The following is a 24,101-nucleotide window of genomic DNA, read 5'->3' as shown; positions in this document are numbered from 1 at the left end:
TCCTATGGCTCCTGTAATAAGTTACTGTAAACTTAGTTGCTTAAAACACACAGACTTGGGCACCTGCGTGGCTCAGTGGGTTAAGCCTCTGCCTTCGGTTCAGGTCGTGATTTCAGGGTCCTGGGATCGAGGCTCGAGTCAGGCTGTCTGCTCAGCAGGGAGCCTGCTTCTCCTCTGTCTCTGTCTGCCTACTTGTGACCTTTCTCTCTGTCAAATAAATAAATAAAATCTTTACAAAAAAAAAAAAAATACACAGACTTATGATCTTACTGTATTGGAGGTCAAAAGTTCAAAATGTCTGCCTCTGGTGTCAGCAACCAGACACCTCCTTTTCTGGAGGCTCTCGGGGCTCTTCCATCTCATTGCTGTCTGCAGCTGCTGGCTGCTGCCTGCATTGTCTGGCTTGTGGCCCCCTTCCAGCTTCAAAGCTAGCAGTGACTAGTGGAATCTTGAACTGCATTGCTCCAGTGCTCACTCCTCTGTCTCTCTTTTTGGCATTTCAAAATGCCAGTGTGATTCTCCTGGGTCCAACTGGACAATCCAGAATAATCTCCTCATTACAGGAGCTGGTGAGCAGCCTTCAGTCCATCTGCAACCTGAATTCATTTTTCACCAGGTAAAGTAACAGTCACACGTTCTGGAGAATAGGATACAGTTACCTTGGTCGAGGAGGCATGATTCTGCCTATCACAGCTAACTTAGAGTTTTTATTAGGATGATGTTTGCTACAGAATCCTTTGACTGACTACTTCTCCACCATTTTATTTGAAGTTTGAGGTCTATGTATCCAGAGAGTCATCCAGAGAAAGTTGGCTAATGGAAGGTTCATAACTGAAGGTTTGTCTAGAGAAGGTTCTGGGGTGACCTTAATATATCCAGAGGCAAAATACTTCCTTTAAATCAGTCTGAAGTGGATAGGAGTATTTTCTTATAAATAGGTATTCCAAAGATAGTCTATAATAAAGACAATAAAGCTGTGTGTTCCATTGAGGCAGTAGTGAATTACCAAGAACATCCCCAAACCATAAAGTTTACAAAATCAAAAATTTGCCAAGGGAAGTAATTAGTAACAAGACCTGCTTAAATGACTTAGAAGGTTTTGAAACGGGACAAGAACAGGAAGCCAGGGAGCGTTTGAGCTGTGCGAAGGACACAGTGCTGTTGATCAGAAGTCCGTGTGCTGACCCTTTCTTACTGGTGCTGTTGATCCCTAGCAACTGGCTGTGTCTCGGGTTTTGAAGGGCGAAATATAGTAGCGACTGCACCTCAAGGCTCAAAATTGCATTGCAGCAGTTAACAGTTCCAAATAGTAGTAATTAAACACTAAATAAATATATATGGTAATGACGAGATTGACCGGAAAGCCTTACTTAAACTAAACGGAACAGTGATTCCCTGAGGAGATTAGTGGTGGAACTATCTTCCTCGTAGTGACATAATCCAGAAAGCCCAAGACACACTGGGCAACTGGTTCTCCTTTATCTCCTCAGGGAGCCTCCTGCCATCACTGCCCTTCAGCCTCCACTGTGTCATCATGCCTTCTGTGGCAGTTCAGTGCCCATTCCGGTTACTGACCATTCTCTGACTCCAGCATACTCTTGTCCACTCCACCCTCTGTCTTTTTAAATTCTAAATCTAGACTTTCTACCCTCTTGCTTAAGAATCACACGATACCTCTTCTGTCACCTTCAAGGCTGAAGTCCTTACGTGGCATTCACAAACTTTCTCCTCCTCCCACCTCACTCCTGCCCTAACCTTCTCTTACCTGTCCCTACTCTACCTTCTCCTACAGTTTGCCCCCGAAGGACCAAACAAGCTGCAGTCCTTTGAAAAAGCCTGTCTTTATAGAAGCCATTCACATCTGGTTTTCCAAATGGTTGCTGCTTTTCCTAAAGTGTATTCTTGAATCGTTCGTGTGTTTCTGTAAATGCTCAGCTGATACATACTTCCCCTCTGTGAAGCTTCTCTTGGTGCCTTTCCGTCACCCACCAGGCTGCCCTAAACTCTCACTCCATTCCTTATTCCAAATATATATATGCCCCAATACACCTGGACATATCTTTGTGTACATATGTCTATATTAAAATTAGAATTCTCTACTTAGCTGAGAAATCTTTCAGGATGATATCTGTGGCTTGTTGACTATTATATCCCATGTATCTTCAGAGAGTTCATAATAGACACTGAGTTAATATATCTTATATGAATAAATAAATGTATAGAGTAAAATAGGAGCTAATATACCTCTCATTAGGTATTCAAAAATATAGGAAGATTCTTTTTCAAATAATTTTTTAAACATTTTATTTATTTATTTGACACAGAGAGAGGGAGGGTGAGAGACTGAACATGGGTGGGGGAGTGGAAGAGGGAGAAGCAGGATTCCCACTGAGCAGGGAGCTTGATCCCAGGACCCTGGGATCATGACCCTAGCTGAAGGCTGATGCCTAATGACTGAGCCACTCAGGCGCCGCTATCAAAGAATTTTTAAGAATGTAATTCAGAGTTATATTTGGTAGGAAAGAGACTGAGTGATTGCTTTTCATTGGCTATAAACTGGGTATGTCAGAAGAAAATGACACAAATGAAGTAACAAGCTAAACAATGATTTTATAGTTTTATGGAAATAAACTGAAAATTTTCAGATAAACATCAGAGACAAAACCTTAAAGTCATATATTCGAAGGAAATAAGACTTACGTCATTTAAGATTAGACAGTGATTTTACTAAATTTACCATGTATCATTCTCTTCAATACTTTCAAACTCTTTAAAGCCAAGGGAATGGGTATTATTGCCCACATTTGCAAGCAAGAAAACTGAAGCATAGAGACATTGCATAGTACTTGGCCCCCATCACAGCATTAGTGGCAGATACAGGGCTGGGAACAACACCAGACTCTTATGCATGTGATCAGGTAAGGTTCATGCTGAGAGCACAAATAAGGATGAAAAAGGTTAGATTTATGGTGATATCCAAGGAGTTATTAGGTGATAGGTATTAATTTCTGGACCATATAGTCCTGACTGTGAGGTTGTTTTCTAGGAGAAACTGCATTCCTAAAAAATACTGGGCTGTCCCAGTGCAAATCTCACCCCTGAGAAGGTCCTCACCCTGTCAGGAAATCAGTTCACATCTATGTTTACACATGAAGCTCTTACGAAGTGTCTGGGTAGAAAGTGTGTTAAAAGTTTTATGTCACAAATAAAACTACTCTTCGTGACACTTCTATTTGAAAGAACATATGAAAGATACATCTAATAAAGAAAGCAAATAAAACTGTAAAGTACATGGTATAATTTCTTTCATTCATAGACAGAAATTAGTTCATTACTGAAAGTATTAACAGAATTGAATGATGTATTCTGAATTTTTATTTATAAGGGTAGAATGTTAGAAATAAACAAACCTTTAAATAAAAAAGATATAAAATTCAGATTCCCCTCAAAGTAGAACATTATTTAAGTTGTGAAATACTAGTTTAGAATTAAGACTTGATTATAAACTTTATTAAAAACTGGATTGAAGAGGACTGAACATGCTCCTAATCTAGCTTGTTTTATTAAAGTGATAATTCAACATTTTGCTGCATTTTCAAAATACAGATTTTCAAAATTTGTCTTTACTTAGTAAATATTTTATACTTGAAAAATTAAAGCATGTAAAAGAAAGTATTCTAGATATATATGTCTAGATACATATGAAGGTATTCTAGGCTGTAGGGGATTACGATTTCCTTAAATCCAAAACATGTTATTTTTGGTGCCTGCCAGAAAAATGAAATTCCTTCTGCATTCCACATCTGATCTCTAAGACCTCTTGCCATAACATTCAGCATCAAGAAATTCTTAGAAATTAGAAAAGTTGAAGTTCAGCTAGTTCTCTTCTCAATAAAATTTGAAACCCAGCCTTTAATTAAGTTACCTTTCATGCTTGGATATACCCAAGCTGCATTTATTCATTCAGCAACTGTTTATTGAGACTCGCCATGAGTCTATGCAGTTGCTAAGTACTGAGGATAGACACAAAATTATTACATTGACTCTTCTGAGTACTATGTGTGGTAGAATAATTTCAGTGAAGCAGGGAGGGTTGGAGCCATATTGCAGTGGTTTGAGGTTAGGAAGTGGTGATGGCAAGTGTAAGGCTACTTAAAAAAAAAAAAACTTTACTTTGAATTAAAGTATAAATACAGACAGTAGCTAATAATATTATATCTCAGGAGGGCTTATTTTTATTTGAATGGGAAAGATGCCAACATGGCTACGTGCTAAGAAGAGAGACACAAAGAGAGAGGGAGTTTGAAGATACAGATTGAACAGCTTCTCTTAGTATTGCATAATTTAGCTAAATTTTGCTTGACATTTCTTTGAAGCCTTATCTTCCACTTAGTATCCCATCCCCACCTTGTTAGCATATTTAATCTTTATTCCTTCAGGTTGCCAGCACCTTCTGCTAGACAAGGTTGCCTTCCACCTCTGCCTGTCAGAATCTCACGTAGTCCCCAGGATGTCCCCTCCCTGCCCACGCTGCCTATACTTATACTTATCATATGGCATTGATCACTGTTAGTCTTTCACTCATTTTTGCAAGACCATGAATACCTGGGAGACAAAGGCTTTCTATTTTATATTGGTGAGGCACTTGCCTCAGCACTTAGCACCCGCTTTTTCACATTTACTGATTCATTCATTCGATAAGTAGCTAATGGGTTTATTCTACGTCGCTGGTATAGCCAAAGTGCTGAATAAGCAATGAAATATAACTAGACCCATTCCCAGCCCTCATGCAACTTGCTGCCTAGGTTCTCAATGTTATTATTCAACAGCTCTAAATTAAGTGGCATTAAGCAATGGAACCAACTAAATAAAAAGATTTCACTTTAACTAGAAAAAGTGATGAAATATTTTATAACTTAATATAATTTGTTCCTCTCCAGAATTGTATTGTTTGATTAAAGTATCTGTTAAAAAATGGGAATTCATACTTTAAATGTCCTAAAAATTCAAAGAAAATTGTTATTTCCTCTTCTGTTTTCCCTAGTATTAAAAGAAATCTAGCAATGAGTAGCAATCTGTATGTCCATTTATTCATTCAGTCAATTTTTACTAAGTGCTGACGAAGCCAGCTGAGCACTAGGCATTTGGGAGAAACACTGGTATGAAAAAGGGTACAGGATTACCCAGCAGCGTAGAGTACTGCTCTTAGTATGAGGAAATTCAGTGGGCTCTTGAGATTTAGAAGTGCCCACTCTGGCTCACAGATGAAGCATCCCTGAATACTGAGGGAGAATGCCCACGCAGAGCTGAGAACCCTCCCCTTCTGGACCACATTCCTGTTAGACATCCATGCTGATCTGAGCTGCTTCCTAAAACTCAGTAATCCTCTTTGCCCTGTATTCCCTTTAGCATTTTTCTAATCAGAACAAGGTGGTGGTTGTTGTTTTCAGTTGTGGGGAACCTAAGGGTTAAACTGCCATGTCAAATGGTGGAAGGAAATACTGGCAGATGCCTACACAGATTCACAATGATATGTGCCACTGTGCCGTCTTTCAAAGCAGTTTAAATAAGATATTGCATACTCACATGTAAATGTAACTTAAATAATATATGATATATCCATATAAGGTATTTTTAAAAGAATGTGTAACTGCTTGGGTAAAGATTCATAATATACTTTTAAGGGAAAACAGTAAATGGAATCTTTTTCTTTTCTCTATCTCTCTCTCTCTCTTTTTTTTTTTTTTTTTTAGTTTTTTTTTTTTTAAATGTTTATTTATTTGAGAGGGAGTGAGAGCATGAGCAGGAGGAGAGGGAAAAGCAAACTCCCTGCTGAGCAGGGAGGGAGCCCTGATGTGGGGCTCAATCCCAGGACCCTGAGATTATGACCTGAGCCAAATGCAGTTGCTTAACCAACTGAGCCAACCAGGTGCCCAAATGGAATCATTCTAAAGAATATATAATTGCCCATGAAAAGACTCATAATACATTATTAAGTGAACAAACAGTATATGATCATAAATAAAATTTGATTCTCATTTTCAAGCACTTTTATGTACAAAGCACAAAAGAAACATGTTAGCAGACTAAACTCAATTTGTCCCGTTTCTAAAAATATTGAACATATATGACCTACATAATCAGAAGACAGCAACAAATGTTGTTATAAAATAAACACTTCAGAAGACCACACTGTGGCCTGAGTAATGTGAATAATACTTACCAGTATGCTTTTGAAAAAAGAATAATTCTTTTTTAATAAATAGATATATTTGGTATATTCTCAAAAAGAAGATAGATAGATAGCTACAAAAATATTTCTGAGGGAAAAAGAATAGTATTATAATTTCTCCAGGAAATCGCATTCATAAATTACCATACATGTGGCTACTTACTAGAAGCTAAGATTACCAAAGAAATGATTTTTTAAAACTTGTATATCTGAATTATATGAATTATATGACAATAACAATATGAATTACATATTGTTAAGTGGTTATAATTAGAAAAAGTTAGGTTAGAAATTTTGCTCCCTAATACCAAAATGTATAAAATCTGACTCATAACAATAAAGGTCCATATTATCTGAGCCAAAAAAGTGGAAGTTGTGTTGGATTTGTAGTATTATTCTGAATGCTAACTTTAAAAATATATAGCCTTTGTCTGATTAAGAAAAGTTTTAATCAGAGTAACCTATATCTTTAGATCAACTAGATTAGAGAATTTCCTGCGTCTCCGAATTGTATTTTCATAATTTTAAGGATTCCTTAATTAAACAGTTCACAGTGGCATGAATTCCTACAAGCTAACCTAAAAGAGAGAAGCGACTCAGGCAGGAAACTTCATTTTTCTAAAGGGCATTCAAAAGAGAGTGAATGAATGACAGGTTTTATGTGCCTTGTTCCAAGCGACAGGAGTGTTGGAATATGGCAGCTCCTAAGGTAGCCCTGTGGGTGGGAGAGAGCAGGAGAAATCCAGGAGAGAGAGAGGCTGAGTGGACGAATCCACAGATATCTGGCATAGCAGGGAAGAATGACAATGCCAGAGAAGGCATCTGAAGTTGGCAATAGAGCCCTCAGCTTCCCCTGTACTCACAGTGCTAAATGTGCACTGCAGGTAAAATCATTGAACATATACATATTCTTTAGTATAAAGATACACTTATTAACCTAGTACTAAATTTTGATTGATAATTGTCTTAATTAAGAGTATTATTGACCGTCAACTGAAATGTCTTCCTTTTGTCCTTAACGATCATTTCCAATGAGAATGAACAACTTCTATATACCATAATATGGGGTATTGAAGTTTTGTCTAAATTATTTGTGTAAAGAATATTCTTAATTTAGGATTAAAAGTGAACAGAGACAAATGCACACAGTAGGCAATCATTCTTCATAGAAGGTAATATATTTAAGACAGAAAACTAAATTAAATAGTAATTATAAACAGGGAAGTTAAAAAACTAAGGAAAATACATGGAGTCAATGACCAACAAAAAAGGGTTTTTTTTTAAAGGTTTTATTTATTTATTGGGGCGCCTGGGTGGCTCAGTGTGTTAAAGCCTCTGCGTTCGACTCAGGTCATGATCCCAGGGTCCTGGGATGGAACCCTGCATCGGGCTCTCTGCTCCATGCGGAGCCTGCTTCCTCCCCCTCTCTGCCTGCCTCTCTGCCCACTTGTGATCTCTGTCTGTCAAATAAATAAATAACATCTTTTAAAAAAAAGAGGTTTTATTTATTTATTTGAGACAGCATGAGCGAGAGAGAGCAAGCGAGCACGAGCAGAGGGAGCAGCAGAGGAAACAGCAGAGGGAGAGGAAAAAGCAGACCCCTTGCTGCACAAGAGGCCTGATGTGGAGCTCGATCCCAGGACCCCAGGAGCATGACCTGAGCTGAAGGCAGCTCTTTAAGCTGCTGAACTACTCAGGCACCCACAAAAAAGGGTTTTAAATACACTGAGTAAAAGATCAGAAAAAGGACTATTGCTATTCTTGTTGTTGTTTTTAATAGGTAACATTGCATTAGGCAAAGGCTGTAAACCAGCTGTAGCTCTCAGTCCTTCCACTTTTTTTATTTGTTTTGTTCTAACATAAGTTCCTTAGTCTTTTATATAAACTATATTAAACACTCGCTCATTCAACATTTATCTATTGAACAGAGAGCCAGTTGAGCTAAGCACTTTATTCCACTCTTTTAGTTTTCCACCATGAGGTCTGTATCGTAGGCATCATTACTGTTCCGTGATACATGATAAAATGATTCACAGATCAAACAATTCCCCCAGGGTTGCAGTTAGTCCGTGAAAAGTTAGCACTGAAATCTGAGTCTGGTCTTTTTGGTGTCAGAGACCTGTTTGCTTCCGCAGAAAATACTTTCCATATCCGTAAGTGTGTGTACGTGTACAAATTCGACACCCCCACACTCACACCAAATCTTGCAGTGAAATAACAAGCCTGGGCCTTGTCACTTACTGTTGGAATCCTAATTGTTTAACCCGGGCTTCTGCTACCTTACTCTCCTATTTCTTTCCTGGTGGTTTTGCCCCTACCTTGCCATGCCTGAGTTCACTCTGCATCGTGGATGTCAGTAGGAGAAGTAAGATTTGAAAAACATTTAGCTCATGAGGAATCTTGCACATGTTTTCTGTTCCTTTTGTTCCTTCTTAATTTCTCTGAAGAGAGCAAAAGCTTTCAAGTCTGTCCTCTTTATTTTAATATTGATTGTTTTCATTTAAATAATGATGATCAATTTTTCATGCAGGGTTTTCATCTCAGCAGACGAATGCACTCAGATGGGCACACACACTGAAAAGCTTGCCTTCTGTTTCTGTGATTAATTGAGATGTAGAGAGTGATGGGTGTGGGGTAAAAATAGAAAGGCAATTAGTGCAACTAGGCATGAAATAACATTGAGATACAAGCAGAATGTCTCCCCAGTTAGTGATCTCTTTCTGGCTCTTGTGGATTAGCATCCCATTAGTAAGTCACTGGAATGGAAATCTTCAGCCTTTGGGGAGACCAGAGCATTAAAAACGGAATTAACTCTAACTGCAAACTGAGTCAGCACAATAGGTCATTAATTCGACTCCTCGGGTATATATATCATGCTGAGCTTCGGTGTGTGGGCTTCTGAAATATTAGGAGTGAGTTTATAAAGCATTGCAAGGACTAAATGATGGTTATCTATCATTCCATCCTTCACTCTCACCATTGAGATACTAATGTCTCTGGTGGTTCAAAACCAGTATTGAAATACAGACAAAACTTTTTACTAGAACTAGTGGATATGGACCTTTACTTAGAAAAGCTGTGTATTATGTATTTTGAAAAAATAAATTCCTCTTACACTTACAGAATATTAATGATTCCTAGTTTTTAAAAAGCTTCGTCCTCAACTGATAAAGACAAAAATATCACAATGCCTCAGATAGTATCATTCCGAAGATTGAGAATTAAATCTTTCTGCATGAAGTTGACTTGTTTTGCTTTCTTTAGAAATAACCAGTGGCATTAAAAATATTTTCATGGGGCACCTGGGTCTCAGTCCATTAAGTGTCTGACTCTTGATTTTGGCTCAGGTCATGGGATTGAGTCCCGTGTTCGGGTTCTGAACTTAGCAGGGGGTCTACTTGAGGATTCTGTCTCCCTTTCCTTCTATCTGCCTCTCCTTCCCCACTCCCCCACCCCCCATGCCATGCTCTCACTCTCTCTCTTTCTCAAATAAATAAATCTTTAAAAATTTTTTACAAATAAATTTCTAAGTATAAAATATATGGAAATATTGAATATTTTCAAGGAACCTGTAGTACTCCCTGGTTTCTGATACTCTTTTCTTTCTTACTCCTCTACATCCTCTTTGCAAATTGCTAACAGATAGTATTATTTCCTTTGATCATCCCTGTATAGCACAGTCATTAACAACTGCCATTTACTGATTGCTTCCCCAGGGTTTCTCACACTTGGCAATACTGACATTTGAGTCCAGATAATTCTTTGTTGTAGGGCTGTCCTGGGCATTGTAGGATGTTTAGCAACATCCCGGGCTTCTACCCACTAGATTCCAATAGCTGTACCCCACATGGCCCATCAGAAATCTCTGCAGACATTGCCAGTCATACCATGGTGTCAACATCTCCTCTGACTGAGAACCACTGGTTTATGCTCTATTAGACATTATCTCATGTGATTCTACAATAACTTTGCAAAAATGTGGGACTTTGTGAATGGGAGCCTTGGTAGGAAATAGAACCTACACAGTGTTTACTTACAACTTACAACCGCTTAGGGATGTTACGGCACCCAGATAATATCAGTAGTGAGAAGTCATTCCCACCCCAAGGGTTGAAAAAGCAAGGAGAGGAGATAATGTTCCTGGGGTGTTGAGAAAGCTGGAAGCATGGAGAGGCCTCTAGACGGAGATGAAATCAGGAAGAGACAGAACAACACCGTAACACAAAGAGCAAAGGATACCCTGGCTCCTCCTTCCTCCTTAATCCTTTGTCACTAAAAAGTCCTACAGTAGGTGAGCCCAAATGAAATCCAACCAGCAAAGGATTGGAGTGATGCAACCCCAGGGTTTAGTCCTGTGGGCTCAGACACAGAAGGAAAATGGAATCCATGGAGGAAAAGAAAAGAAAAGAAAAAACTGTCCCCAATTTAACATGAAAAACTGAGGTTTAAAAAAACAAAGTAATTCACCCAAAGCCAGTGTCCTCTGTACATTACTAGTAACCTGTAGCTGATTTGCATCAATGAATGGACATTCAGTGAGTCTATGAATTTTTCAAGGTTATTGATTTCAGTAGCTGATAGAAACAAGAGCAGACCCAATTCTCATTCCCAGTCTGGTGTTCACTTTTTTTGTGTTGACCTCTGAAAGAAATTTAAGAACTGTATATCCAGCCCATTCTCCAGCAGACAAACATGAGATTGAAAGCTATGTGCTGACCTGGAAAGTCATTTTTTCCTAAAAAGCTTATGGAATTCTAGGTTTCATATAGAATGTCTAAATGGCATATGCTGTTTTTCCAGGCTTTTGGCACATTTTGTCTTGATTGCAGAAACTCGGCCCCAGCTGGTGCAGTGTGTGAGGAGAGGGAGGAAGACTGGACTGAGAACCAGGGGATCTGGGGCCCAGTCCTGGCTCTCTCAATCCTAGCCCTGCAACCCTTAGCAGGAATAGCAATAATTAAAATCCCAGAAATCGTTTCTTCCCTTTTGAATTCAGCCAGATCTTCACAGTTATTTTCAGGTCTCTAATCAGATGGCCATAATTCTAGAACAAAGAAGGTGTTAGATTTTCAGGTTTCATAAGTGAAGAGTCAGGATCAGAAAACACTAGAGTCTCACTGAGTATCCCATAGCTGGGAAGTAGACTCAACGTCACCTCTTCCCACAGAAAACATAGTGTACTTTCTACCCCATTTGCAGTGATAAATCAGTTGATTTACTTCCTCTGGACAGCCAGTCGGTAGCATTTAATACTTCAAGCTTCATCATAAAGGCATATCTACGTTAAAGTCTAAGAATCTTTATTTTTGTCTTCACGTTATAGCAAGGCTACAGTGGAAACCAATATAGTTAGCACATAGGGATTCCTCATGTCTTCCTTCCTTGGTTTCAGATGAGTATATTTACTGACTGACAGCTTTTTAGAGACAAAAACTAGAGTGTTTCAAGGAATTTTAAAATAAATATATACAGGTAAATCTAAGTGAATTAATACAGTTCCATTTTTCTCTCTTTAATCCTGGGAGAATTGATGCTAGTATTTCAGATTCAGAAATCTCCACTAAGATAAAGTGGGTGGACACTCCCAGAAAGTCTGGAAGGTCCTTGGTCCTTTGCCCAAAGGATTTACCTTCTTTGCCTCAAGGGGGGGCGGGGGGGCGGCAGGAAATGATACCTTTCAGGGGTTCAGACACTGAGCTTCTTGTTCTCCGTTTTGCTGTCTGCCCACTCCCTCTTCCACTCTGCAGTATTTTCAAGCTGCCCTATTTCACTGTTTTCAGCCATAAAATCAGGTGTATAACACCCACAAATTAACTTGTTTTATTTTTCATAATTGAATATTTCTTTCAAGCTCCTATTTCACCTGCCTTATTCCAAGTAAGCCTAGAATGCAGGGGTTCTCAATCCAAGGTAGAGCTGGAGAGAAGGGAAACAGAAAAGAAAAAGACAAAACTAAAGTATAGATGTTTGAAGTCTAAACATAAAAACAAGCAAGAAAGAGAGAAAGAAGGAAAATATTGTAAGTTCTATTTGATAGCCTTTGTAGTCAGGCAAAAATACAAAATTCCTTCGAAGAAAACATTTTCACTGATCAAAAACTCTGGCTGCATGATAACATTGTCGTATGAGATGATTAGGAATTCTTTGGAAATTGGTTTATAATTGTTAGGGTGTTCATACATGAGGAAAGGTGGAGTAGCAGTATTTTCAGTATTTAGAAGAGTAGATTTGAGCTAGATTATCTAGATACAGATCATAGTGTCCTCCCTTTTCACCTATGAGACCTTGGGCAAGTTACTTACCCTCTCTGTGTGTTGGTTTCCTCATTAATATAATCAAATATAAAGAGATTATGGTTAAACAAGTTAATAATGACAAAGCATTTAGAACAGTAGTGGACATAGAAATCATTCTTTGGATGCTAGTTGTCATTGGATACCCTCTTTCCATCACACCCCCCAGCACCGTTATCATGATCAACACTAATTTGTACTACATAGGGACTCAATCTAATGTTTCCATTCTTTTAGAGTATAATTACGTAGAAACCTAATCCATAATAACTAAATTATAGAGCATCACTGTTTAGAATAGTTTAACCAAAAAATAATAATAACTTATGTAGGAATAATGTGCATTTGTACTTTGGAGTATATAACCTTACTCAGAACTTTCTATTCTAAGAGTTGGCCACCCTTTCTCTCTTCTTGATTGTGTACTAAATCTGTAGAAAGGCTTATTCATAGCGACTCTATTTGGTTTGGTGTTATGATACCAAGTATATATTTCCCAGGATTTCAGGCTAGAGACTACCAACAAAGAAATATTCCAGAAGTCAGAATTAGACATAAATTGTATGCTACAGAGGTGTCTTCTTATTACCAGAAGTCAGGCCAGAGTCTCTAAAATCACATTAGGGTACTGTTTTTGTGGGTATTGAGTTTCACCCTTGAGAGAATTAAAAGAGCTGACAATGACGTATAATAAATCTTACACTGACCCAAACATATTTAGTGATTAAACTTCCCAGCAATCCCAGTTCTGTCAGCTTAAATAAGTAGAAAACTTATATTTTTACTCTTTTTTCACTTTCCATTTAGAGAAGTAGATTTCATAGAAATAATTACTATATTTGTCTGTTTAATTCATTTAGAGTTAATGCCTTATTTACATGCTTGGGATTTTAATTTGAGATGAGAAGGAACCAAGAAAAGTATGAGCCGTTTTTTATACACAGGAACAACTGGCTCTCTATTTTTTAATTTTTATCTATTTTCTTTGTCTCAATCCCCAGCCTCTGAGCCCAACTTGAAGGTGCGGTCCAGGTTAAAACAGAAAGTGGCAGAGAGGAGAAGCAGCCCCTTACTCAGGCGGAAGGATGGAAATGTTGTCACTTCATTCAAGAAGCGAATGTTTGAGGTGACAGGTAATTGAGGACTGTGCAGACATACACTAAAAAATGCCGGTAGGAGGAATGAAAATAAATAGCGTAGAATAAATATGGCTGTTGCGTATTAAAAGTTATTTTGAGGAGAAACATGTCTTAAAAGGAAATTATATTGAACATGCACAAGTAGCTCAGTAAACCTTGCCATGCATTCACCAACTGTGTTAAACAGGAAATGAATGAAAAACAGAACTGTGTGTCAATATAGGCATAACTAGGGAACGCCAAAGTTCACCTTCATCTTTTCAGAAACAGGCAGTCCGTTTTAGGAATGCCAACCAGAAGAATATAACTTTTAATGAAATTTGATCAGAAATGAGCAGAGGGAGGTCCAAGAGGAACACTTCCCCCATACTCAGACACGAATGTACAAAATACATCTGGGAAAATTAAACTATGTGGAACAGCAAAACCTTGACTTTTCAACAAATTTACAGAACTCATAAATGACTTTATGTGTTTACTAGTGAACTGGGACTTATGGCAGGAGGGGGATATATTGCCTTTTAGGAAGGGAAAGAAACTGTCATTTTCACTAGTCTCCAATGGAAGCATTCTTATTTTCTTAGCTGCCTGGTTAGTGGTGGGGTGAACAGGTTAGGAAATTCAACCTGATGTCTTACAAAGCTTTCTGGTCCCAGCTGTACCTGGTCAGAAATTAGAGAAGACCTAGAGATACAAGAACCAAAAAGGCTAGCCAAAATAATAATACCGGCTACTGTTTATCGAGTACCTCCTTGGACCTATATGCGTTGTATTTGGTCATTTCCTTCGGTTGCATCCATAGGGAAGTGGTAATCGGCAACCGTTTTTTTTCCCATTCTCACGGAAGATTGTGCTTATACCAGTGTAGTCAGTTGCTATCATTTCTCCAAGATCAGATCTTATCCTTAGCAGGAAAGGGTAATAATTTTCCAAAATTATTTGTTTTCTCTATCTCCTGTGGCCATAAGAACACCTACTTTGGGGAGACAATAGGGTAAAGATTGTGGAAGTGGGAGTAGAAAAGTACAGAACACTAATGCAACGTGGTAGTTTTACAAGTTATTTAGGAAAAGCAAAATGTGCAGTCTCCTACTCATTTCTGATAGATTAATAAATTTAATACAGATTTAATAAAAAATCTTTATCTGAAGAAAAGTATTAGTTGGAAAATTTTTCCTTGACAGATAAGAAATGTTTAATAAATGCATATATAAATTAATAAATATTATTCTACCAAAATATATTTTTTTCAGTATCAAATATAATCACTAATTTGGACCAATTTAAATTCAGAGCTGCAGACTTTTTTTTTTTTTTTTTTTCAGAACACAGATTTGTACCTAAGTAAATAAAAATCTTAATTAAGCTTTCATAACAGAGGTACTTGGTGGGGTTGGGGAGTTGGGGAAATTAATCTATTTTAATGTAAAGAAGATGAACATATCAACTGCCTAATGTGAATAGATAGAAGTGATTTTTCTAATTGGAGAGAGTACGCTCCCTCGTAACAGGAAAACTTGACGAAAATAGAAAGCCATATACATTGCTTTGCTTTTTTTTGTTTGTTTTTGCTTTAGAATCTGATCAATCCAAGGGCATGTTTATTTATCCCAACGTTCTCTTCTTTTCCTATCAATCTCTTCTTGATGGTAACTTTTTCCCCACTGTCACATGCCACTTTGCAGTGGAATTTTGCTCAGTACATATCTGGGTAATAATTAATTCTAACTTAAAGAGATGATAATTTGCTGGAGTTTCCCTCACGTTTCTTTATTTTTGAAATACCATATTTTTCAGAAAGGGACTTGTATGTTTATTTGATGAACATTTCTGGTCATTGAGCTAGGACTTGTGAACGCTTTGGTAGATATTTTTAAACTAGTATGTTGTACTTATTCTCAATGTCTTTGGAGGATCTGAACTACCAGAGACAGATTTATTCACCTGTCCTCCCCCCCCTTTCTCTGCCAGCTTTCACATAAAGTGGATGAGCTTTGTTTGGATCTTCATGCTAATTATTTTCCTGTAGTTGGAGACCATCGTGGCATCATAGAGCAGATAACTGCTATTATGGGTCTTCTCCCACCTTTGCATCTCCCTTCCCCATTTCCTAGGCTTAAATACCTGCTTTTTCCAAATCCTGTGCCCCCTCTCCTCCCAATAGTTGACATGGGAACCACTTGCTATCTCCCTGTTTTTTAAGTTCTACAGTTTTCTGTCCCTTTTCCCACCAAAGCCATGTTATTTAACAATTCTCAGCCCTGGCCCCTCCCAGTGCCTTCTCCTGCACTCCCTTCTTCTCTGCTGTCCCCATTTCATGAACGACTTCTACTTCTCTTCAAGCCCCAGTTGCCATCTGATTTCTTCTCTGAGATTTTCTCAGTGTTCCCAGAAAATCAGTTGCTACCTCCCCTGCCTCCCCAGGTCCAGTGCCGTGTTGTAGAGTCCCGTTGCAGCATGTATTTGTGGCCTAGAATTCTCGTGCTCACAGCAGCGATTTCTACATAAAGAAATATTTCTGTCTGAATATTGCACCAAAAGACAGAAATAATATGACTTTAAATTGACAAGGCAGACGTAAGAAAAGTACTTTTTTGTTTTTGTTTTTTAAAGACAGGATACGAAAATGAGACATTAATGAGAAATCGGTATTGAGTCACACAGGAAAGGCCAGAGTTAAGAGTCTGGGAGAAAATAAGCTCCTTGAAGTATTTTTTTTTAATGTGTATTTTTCTCATTAAAAGAAAAGCAAATAAGAAAGAATCAAAGATAAAAATCGGATTGATCAAAATGCAAGCAAAATATATAGACAGAAAGGCAAGGAGAAGATGTGTTTTAGAATTTTACACCCGTGTCCTTTTTTTTTTTTTTAAACTCATCAAAATCTTCTATAATGTTGTCTAGCTCTTATTCTTACTTATCTAGAAATGGGAGTACTGCATTGTATCCTAACAGTGAAAACACAGGGAGAAAAGTGGTAGCAGAATTCAGAAATGTTTCAAAATTTTTCACAGTCCTTTTTGTGGACTGACATGGGGCTTGTTGTTCCCATGGTGGGGAAAAGAGTGTTTGGTGCTATATGTCACTTACAGTATCACCGAAACTCATCCTTGTATGGTTTTCATGAATCGGCTTGTGCTTCCCAATGTCTTCCAGAATCTTCTGTCAGTAGCAGCTCTCCAGGGTCTGGTCCCAGCTCACCAAACAATGGGCCAGCTGGAAACGTTCCTGAAAACGACACCTCGGTTTTGCCACCTACTCCTCATGCTGAGGTAAGGCTCTTACTATTTTGGTTCTTTTAAAAATTAGATCCTTGAATAGCCCTATAAAACAAAGTGATACTTCTGAAGTATAGAGCCACCTGTTCTTAGTTATTTTTCTTATAGGCTTATCGTGTATGGAATTGAATTAGGCTTGATCTTATTTACCGAGTTTGGATGACAATTACGGTTTGGAAATAATGAAATGTAACCCTCAGTAAAAAACACTCAGGGATGCTGAAGTTACGCTGCCCAGCAGTTGTGCAACTCGGTAGTGTTGGGTTTGGTTCTTGGTTGTTCTGGTGGGGGTAGACCCAAAAGCAAGTAAAAAAAGACTTCGTGTAAACCTCTCAGAAGAACAGCCTAGCAAAGTAGGTTTTATCCATTTGCCCTGGAGAGTAATGAAAAAATAATTTAAGTATTACATAGGATTCCACTGAGCAAACATTAGCAGAGGACCTACTAAGTGCCATTCATTTTGCCTAGCAATGGAATATAAAAATGAATAAGATATGAACTCTGTTCCTGAAGAATGAAATGTTAAAGGAAATGGATCTGATTGTATGCAGTCAGCCGTTATAACATTTGTTTTTCAACACCTAATTCATGGAAACCAGTGATATAAGAATAGAGAAAGATAAATTTGTGAGTCAACAAGAATTCTTCTGTATAGTTTTGTTATTAAGCTAAGCCGTGGCAGCAGTCTGGAAATAGCCATTCTTAGGGAATCAACTGTTTTGAAGACACCATCAATTGACTGAAACTCTTGTTTTTTTCTTTTCTGTCATTGTAATTCCTCCTTACCATGATTTGCTCTATGCAGGGAAAGCTGGTACAATAACTTCTCATATGTAACTGTAACATGTTTCTTTCCTTATATTTGATACAGTCGTGGTAACTTAGGGTTGAAAGAGACTGATGAAATCTATGATTCTTGCATCACCTATATAGCTTTCCTGATGTGTAATTATCAAACTTTTGTTAGCATACTTCTACTTACAGGGAGCTCCCTTTGCTCTTTCCTGAAACAACTCAGTTGATTTGAGAGAGTTCGCTTGACAGAAATGTCTTCTGTACATTATGCCAATATCTGTGTCTCTACAATTTCATATACATACACACTTATAACAAATTATTTCTAAATTGTAAAATTACCAGGCCAAAATATAATTGAAGGCAGAAAACCAGAGGTTATTTCTGATAAGTTAAAGGCTGAAACCAATGAAGTCACTTACTCTGAGAACATTTGCGTAGTTCAGTTTTTTGGGTGTTTTTTTTTTATTTTTTAAGATTTTATTTATTTATTTGACAGAGAGATCACAAGTAGACAGAGAGGCAGGCAGAGGAAGAGGGAGAAGCAGTCTCCCCACGGAGCAGAGAGCCCAATGTGGGGCTCCATCCCAGGACTCTGGGATCATGACCTGAGCCCAAGGCAGATGCTTAACTGACCAAACCACCCAGGGGCCCCTGTATAACTTCAGTTTTGAGTTTTGGTTTTCAGGGCTTCACAATACTTGAGAGAGAAGGCAGGCTCAGTACTGACCAAGGAGGCTAATCTAACATGAAATTAAGCTGGAATTTCAAAAGCTCGTGTCTACACTATGTTGGTGAGTCCCTCACCCCACCCCCAGAAGTGTCTGGATGCAGACCAGAGCAGGCACAGGATTTCTCCCTGAGAAGTTTTAACCAGAAGCTTGTCCTTGCATGGAGTGATAGCCCAAATTTCTGTAATTTCAAACTGTTATTTTGGTTTAAAGTGCCCCAGATTTGTTAGGGCTTGTAGGTGTCTGGAAAAGCAAATATATATCCTCTCTAGAGGAACATACTTGCATTCTAGATTTCAAAAATTTCCTTCAATTTTCCGAGGAAAATGGGGAGAAGAGATAGACATTCTCTTGCTTATGATCAGCTTTCAGCTACTTAAAGAATAACAATTCAGGCCTCAACATTATCTCCAGATCCTTCATCTATTTCTTGTTTTTCATGGTTTTCTTTCTCTTTTTCATTATCCATTCTAAAACATGATACGAGATAGCATAAGTACTTCACATATATTTGTGATCAGAGATGTAAATGGGATTCTTGGACTATTGGATATAGGTATTGTATTTCTGTTAGTGCAATTATTTGTCAATACTGGTCAGTTTTCTGTGACCCTTTAGTCAGTTTCCAGGAAAAGAACAACTTCATCATAGGCAGTTCTAAAAACTTTGGGTTTCCATTGCCTCTCAGTTTGAAGAATGTGATTCTCAGTAATAGCGGAAACACTAAAGGGTCTGGATTCTAAATCAGCTCTGGATGAATTCTGTGGCCCTGGAAAAAGAAATGTCACATTAAACTACATTCAACAGCGTGTATGATTCTTAGAAATGCATTGTTAGGGCTACAAGGTACAGAAGACCTCTTAGAGTATCTGATAATATTTTATTAGGTTCAGAAACAACAGTGCGGGTTCTTGATCATGAAAGCATAGGTAGTAAAAGTATATTTTACAAAGGTTAAGGGTGTAATGACCACAAAATTTAGCATGATGATTACCTCTCTGGAGGGACCAAGGTGGGGAGGGAGGGGAGAGACATGGTTTGTTACTAAAGAGGAAGATATATGTATTCTTTCATTATAAATACACATCTATGTATATAGTACTTAGTATAACACAGAACAACCACCAAGAAATATATATTTCTGAGATTAGAAATAAATGGAAAAGGGGAGATTTTTCTCTTTCTTCAAACTTTTTATGACCTGTTGTATTGAATATCCCAGATCATGAGATCCTATCTTTAAATTTCAAAATACATTGGAGAATGAAAGTTAAAGGAATTTTTTTATGTTGTTTTAATCTATTTTTTATTCCTAAAACCTTCACTGTCACAAATAATCTGTTTAGAATGCCTTACATTTTCATCTACTTACTGAACATTCTGTTACTACAGACCTTTCCTTCCACCCCACCAGTAAGGGTGGGGGGAAAAAACAACACACACACACAGAAGGAAATGTGATTTAATGGAGTTTGAAAGAGTAGAGGTATTTCTTCAGGTCAGTGACAGGACACTCACCTCCAAAGCTGGAAAGACTAGTTCAAAAGCAAGCAGTGACTTACTTCATAATGAATTAATTGTGTGCCTGAACTATGATCCAAAAGGCCAGGTGAGCAGACCTTTATGCACTGATGGGTAGCCTCTCTGTGGCCCAAAACAAAAAATTCAGCCCTGATGGCTAACATGTGGTTTTCTGCTGCATTGCCATTTACAGAGGTCTGTAACGTAATTCATAGTGGAGAGCTAAAGAGACAGCAGAATTCAGATGGAAACTCTCAACAAATTAATATGCTAGCTCTGTAACACAAAATGCTTGTACCTAAACTAGAAAAAGGGGAAAACAAATATTTTCTGCCAATTCTTGATTAACAATCATTTCAGATTTAGTAAGAGTTTTACAGACATCTTCCAAGATTCACAATAGTGTGTAATTTCATATCAACAGAAATAGTTTTAAGGCGTGAAAAAATATACATCATCAACTATACTTTCAAAAGCCAAGCTAGTTTCACACTTCACCATTTACAAAATAGGCGTATTCTACCATCTTCGGTTAAATAGCACCAGTGAATTTTCATTTTTAAATAGTTCAACAGTGTACATTTGTATGAGCTCTTTATTCTGTGACCTGTAAGTAGAAAAGCACATCGCCGAATTCTTCCAGAGCCCATGAATGGGATTCTACTCCCTTTTACTGCTTAGGAAAGAGGAAAGTAAGGCTGTGTCTCAGGCTGATGTTGAGGCTTCGGCAAAAAGAAAATTTTTAGCTTATAATTCACATGTCCTGCATAACATAGCTGAGGGTGAAGACAGAAATAGGAGGAGAATTTACTCCTAAGTGCCCGCTGAGGAAATGGCACAGTGCATTCAAAGGTATGGGTCTTCCATTCGGAAGGCTCCCCAGGAACCTGGCTCCGAAACCAGCTACTTTGTCATCATCAGTTAAGTCGCTAAACTTGTCCCTGACCTTAGATTCCTTATCTAGTGAACGGCAGCCATGCCTCCTCCAACAGCGTGATTGTAAGGAATCAGTGTTGGGAAGGCGGGTGGTGAATTGTGAAGTGTGAAAGGAGTTCATTTTCTGTTGTTGTTATCAATACTGACTCTTAGGAGGGAAAACTCATTAGCATGTTTGTCTCCAAGCCAGCGAATCACATGTGAGAGAAAGTCTCCATCTGCTCGGACCACTTCTGTTCCATCTCTTCTATTTCTTGCATATGCTCAGTCCTGAACTCGGATTGTTGGAGCTCCTTGTTTTACTCATTTGTAAACTTGGTTGGGGAGCTGAAACCTCAGGAGTTTCTATTTCCAGCTCTAGTCAGAAACGTCTTTACCTATCTAGTTACTTTATTGTTAATACTGCGGGCCTGTGGCTTAAGATGTTTCCATGAATATCAACACCATTATTTTAGATTCCGTAGATTTATTTGATAGCTATGTTAACAGTAGCCAAGCAGCTGGTTTATTTTTATTTGAACATTAGTGGCTGGCTCTGCTATGCTATTTCTTTTAAATCATATTTTTTTTTCCCAGCAGATACAAATGATTTTTTAAAAAGGATTCTAATAATAAGGTTAAGTACTCTGAAATCATCTGAAATGTCACTTGTTTTGCCCCCAGCTCACATGACTCATCTGCCTATTTTTTTGTAATGGCTGTTGTGACATTTGCTGTAAATGTTATGCTCCATTCTGCGTGGGTGTGGTGCTAGGGTTTTAGATGGCAGAAAATAAAATGCTTTCCCCCCATCTTTGGGGAGAAGAGGTTGCTATGACAGAAGAATCATTTAGGAGGAATAACATGAGTCAATATTGTAAAGCAAGACCTTTAATGAGACCTTCAGCAGTGCTTTTTAAATGGAGAAGGAGTGGGGTGCCTGGGTGGCTCAGTGGGTTAAAGCCTCTGTCTTCGGCTCAGGTCATGATCCCAGGGTCCTGGGATCAAGCCCCACATTGGGCTCTTTGCTCTGCAGGGAGCCTGCTTCCTCTTCTCTCTGCCTGCCTCTCTGCCTACTTGTGATCTCTGTCTGTCAAATAAATAAATAATAAAATCTTTAAAAATGAATAAATAAATAAATAACTAAACAAATGGAGAGGACGCCCTGTCAGATGATAATTTCTTGTCGCCAGATCATTTCATAGTAGTACATCCTTGAATATTCAGCAAAAATAAAAATTTAGAGATTTAAGTTTCTAAAAAAATTCTGCATCATGTGGAGCTGTTCATTTTCTATCGACTTTCTGAAAGGACAAGAGAAAATGAATACTACTTAAAAAATTACAGTGAAAACACTAAGAAGTATTAAATGATTGAGATTTCTTTTTTTTTTTAGTTTGGAATTCTTTTTTAGTTTTGTTGTTGTTTGTTTGTTTGTTTGTTTTTAATTTTTAATGTGGTGCTCTCTTTTTTTTTTAAGTCTAATTTGGGGGTCTGGGGCCTTTTAAACCTGCAGCACATTGGGGTTTACAAGCCTGTCTTCCTGAATACCAGCCTAATACACACAGGTGTTGCCTGATCATGCAAGTCAGACGTGCTTCTGTCTCGGGCCCAAGGAGCTGACGTCCAGGGAAGGTGGGCAGCTGGCCAGTCACAAGCCAGTGAGCAGTAGAGCTGGGTGCAGGGCACTGAGACCACACTTCCTTTCACCAGTCCCGACTGCTCCTCACCAGAATTCTGTAGATAACTGACACTCTTTTTCTGATGCTTGTGCATATTGTAGGTTAATTTTGAACGTGTAGTAAATTTAAAATTCTATATCCACTTTTTATATGAGCTTCTTAAAAAGTAGGTGATTATTTACATAACTAGTGTTCTATCGAAGGCATCTGTTGACTTGTCTTCAGAGTGAGAAGAGTATTCTTTTCCCCTCCCTCCCTCCCTTCCTTCCATTCTGTTCCTCCCTTCCTTCCTCTGTATCTCCTGTCCCCACTGCCGTTCTCCTTGTCCCCATAGGCAGTCATTCTCTTCAGTAATTTTGTTTGTATGCTCTCTACATCATACGTATTTTCTGCTTTGTATCCAAGAATTTTAGTGAGTATAAATGACACAGTGTTACCAGTCTTATTCCGTTTCTTATTTTTATCACTAAGCCTATGTTTTTAGACCTAGTCATGTCATTTTGGAAGCACATCCCTAATAGTTTGCTTTTAATCATGGTAACAATCCATGGTAGCCAGTGCTCCATTGTACCTATCCATTCTCCAGTTGGATGCCCCAGTGGCCTCCAGCTCTCACCATCACTAAAAACTGCTTCAATACATACTCATGAACATCACCCTAAATGATGATGAATGAGAGCTTAAGGAGAGAATTTCTTGAGGATATAATTCCCTGCAGAAGAATTCTGGGGTCACGGTATATAGTGTAACTATTTTATTGTCCTGAATTATTTGCCAGAATTGCTATACCAGTCTGCAGTCCCACTGGTGATCCGAGAGGTTTTTAAATCCCAGTGACATTGGAGATTTTGTGTTTTTCTAATTTTTGCCAGTATTCTTTTTGTAAGAGATTGGGTCTTTTCATTGAAATGAATAGCTTCCTGATTTCAATGGCAAAATGAATAGCTCTATTGAAAGACATATAATTGTTCAGTATATTTTATTTATCTGAATTGTAAATATTATCCATAAGATGGGCTTCCAGTTGCTCTGATGGTAAGAAAACAGTTTGAAGGCCATTAATGAGATGTGAGTAGGTCTCCCCTGACCCAACACCTCACTCAGTCCTATCCCTGTTTTCCACATTATGCTCCTTCTGGTGTATCAAAGCCTGATATAAAACTGACACCCTGCTCGGTGCCAATGAAGTTATTGAACTCTATTCTAATTATAGTAATTCTCACAGATCATAGGAGTTTGTTTTCAACTCTTCTGTGCACCTAACTAGCACATGAACTTGGTCATGTAGGACATCTTTGTACGTCTACCATCCAATGCCACGCTGCTAATCCAGCTGAATTGTTATTGGTTAATTGTTTCATGAATGTTAAAAGATAGTCATTTGTATCTTTAATATTTTCATTTTATCTCACTGCAGCAATATCTTCTGGTTCTGAAAAATTTTTAGATTAAAACTATCCTCCCCGTGTTCTAAGATGTAAAACGTTGGCATTTTAGCACAGCTTTGATTTAAGG

At 38.1% G+C, this 24,101-nt stretch overlaps 1 protein-coding gene across 11 annotated transcripts in view; it reads left to right on the top strand.

The window, feature by feature from the left end:
* The window catches only part of HDAC9 (histone deacetylase 9), an 856,076-nt gene that overhangs the window by 446,223 nt on the left and 385,752 nt on the right, over nt 1-24,101 (top strand). For 9 of the 11 annotated variants that reach the window (XR_004384558.1, XR_004384557.1, XM_032873697.1 and 6 more), the window contains 2 exons: nt 13,527-13,658; nt 16,821-16,936. Coding sequence is in view for 9 of the 11 variants with exons in the window: in XM_032873697.1 (XP_032729588.1) it covers nt 13,527-13,658; nt 16,821-16,936 (248 nt within the window). In the remaining 2 variants the exon portion in view is untranslated. The remainder of the gene's footprint in view (nt 1-13,526; nt 13,659-16,820; nt 16,937-24,101) is intronic. The other 2 variants (XM_032873760.1, XM_032873752.1) reach the window with 1 other exon arrangement.

This window comes from Lontra canadensis, unplaced genomic scaffold, assembly GCF_010015895.1.
Source record: "Lontra canadensis isolate GAN:19392208 unplaced genomic scaffold, GSC_riverotter_1.0 scaffold2, whole genome shotgun sequence".
Classification (NCBI taxonomy): Eukaryota; Metazoa; Chordata; class Mammalia; order Carnivora; family Mustelidae; genus Lontra; species Lontra canadensis.
The sequence above is the reverse complement of the archived record's forward strand: the minus strand, read 5'-3'. Positions and strand labels throughout refer to the sequence as shown.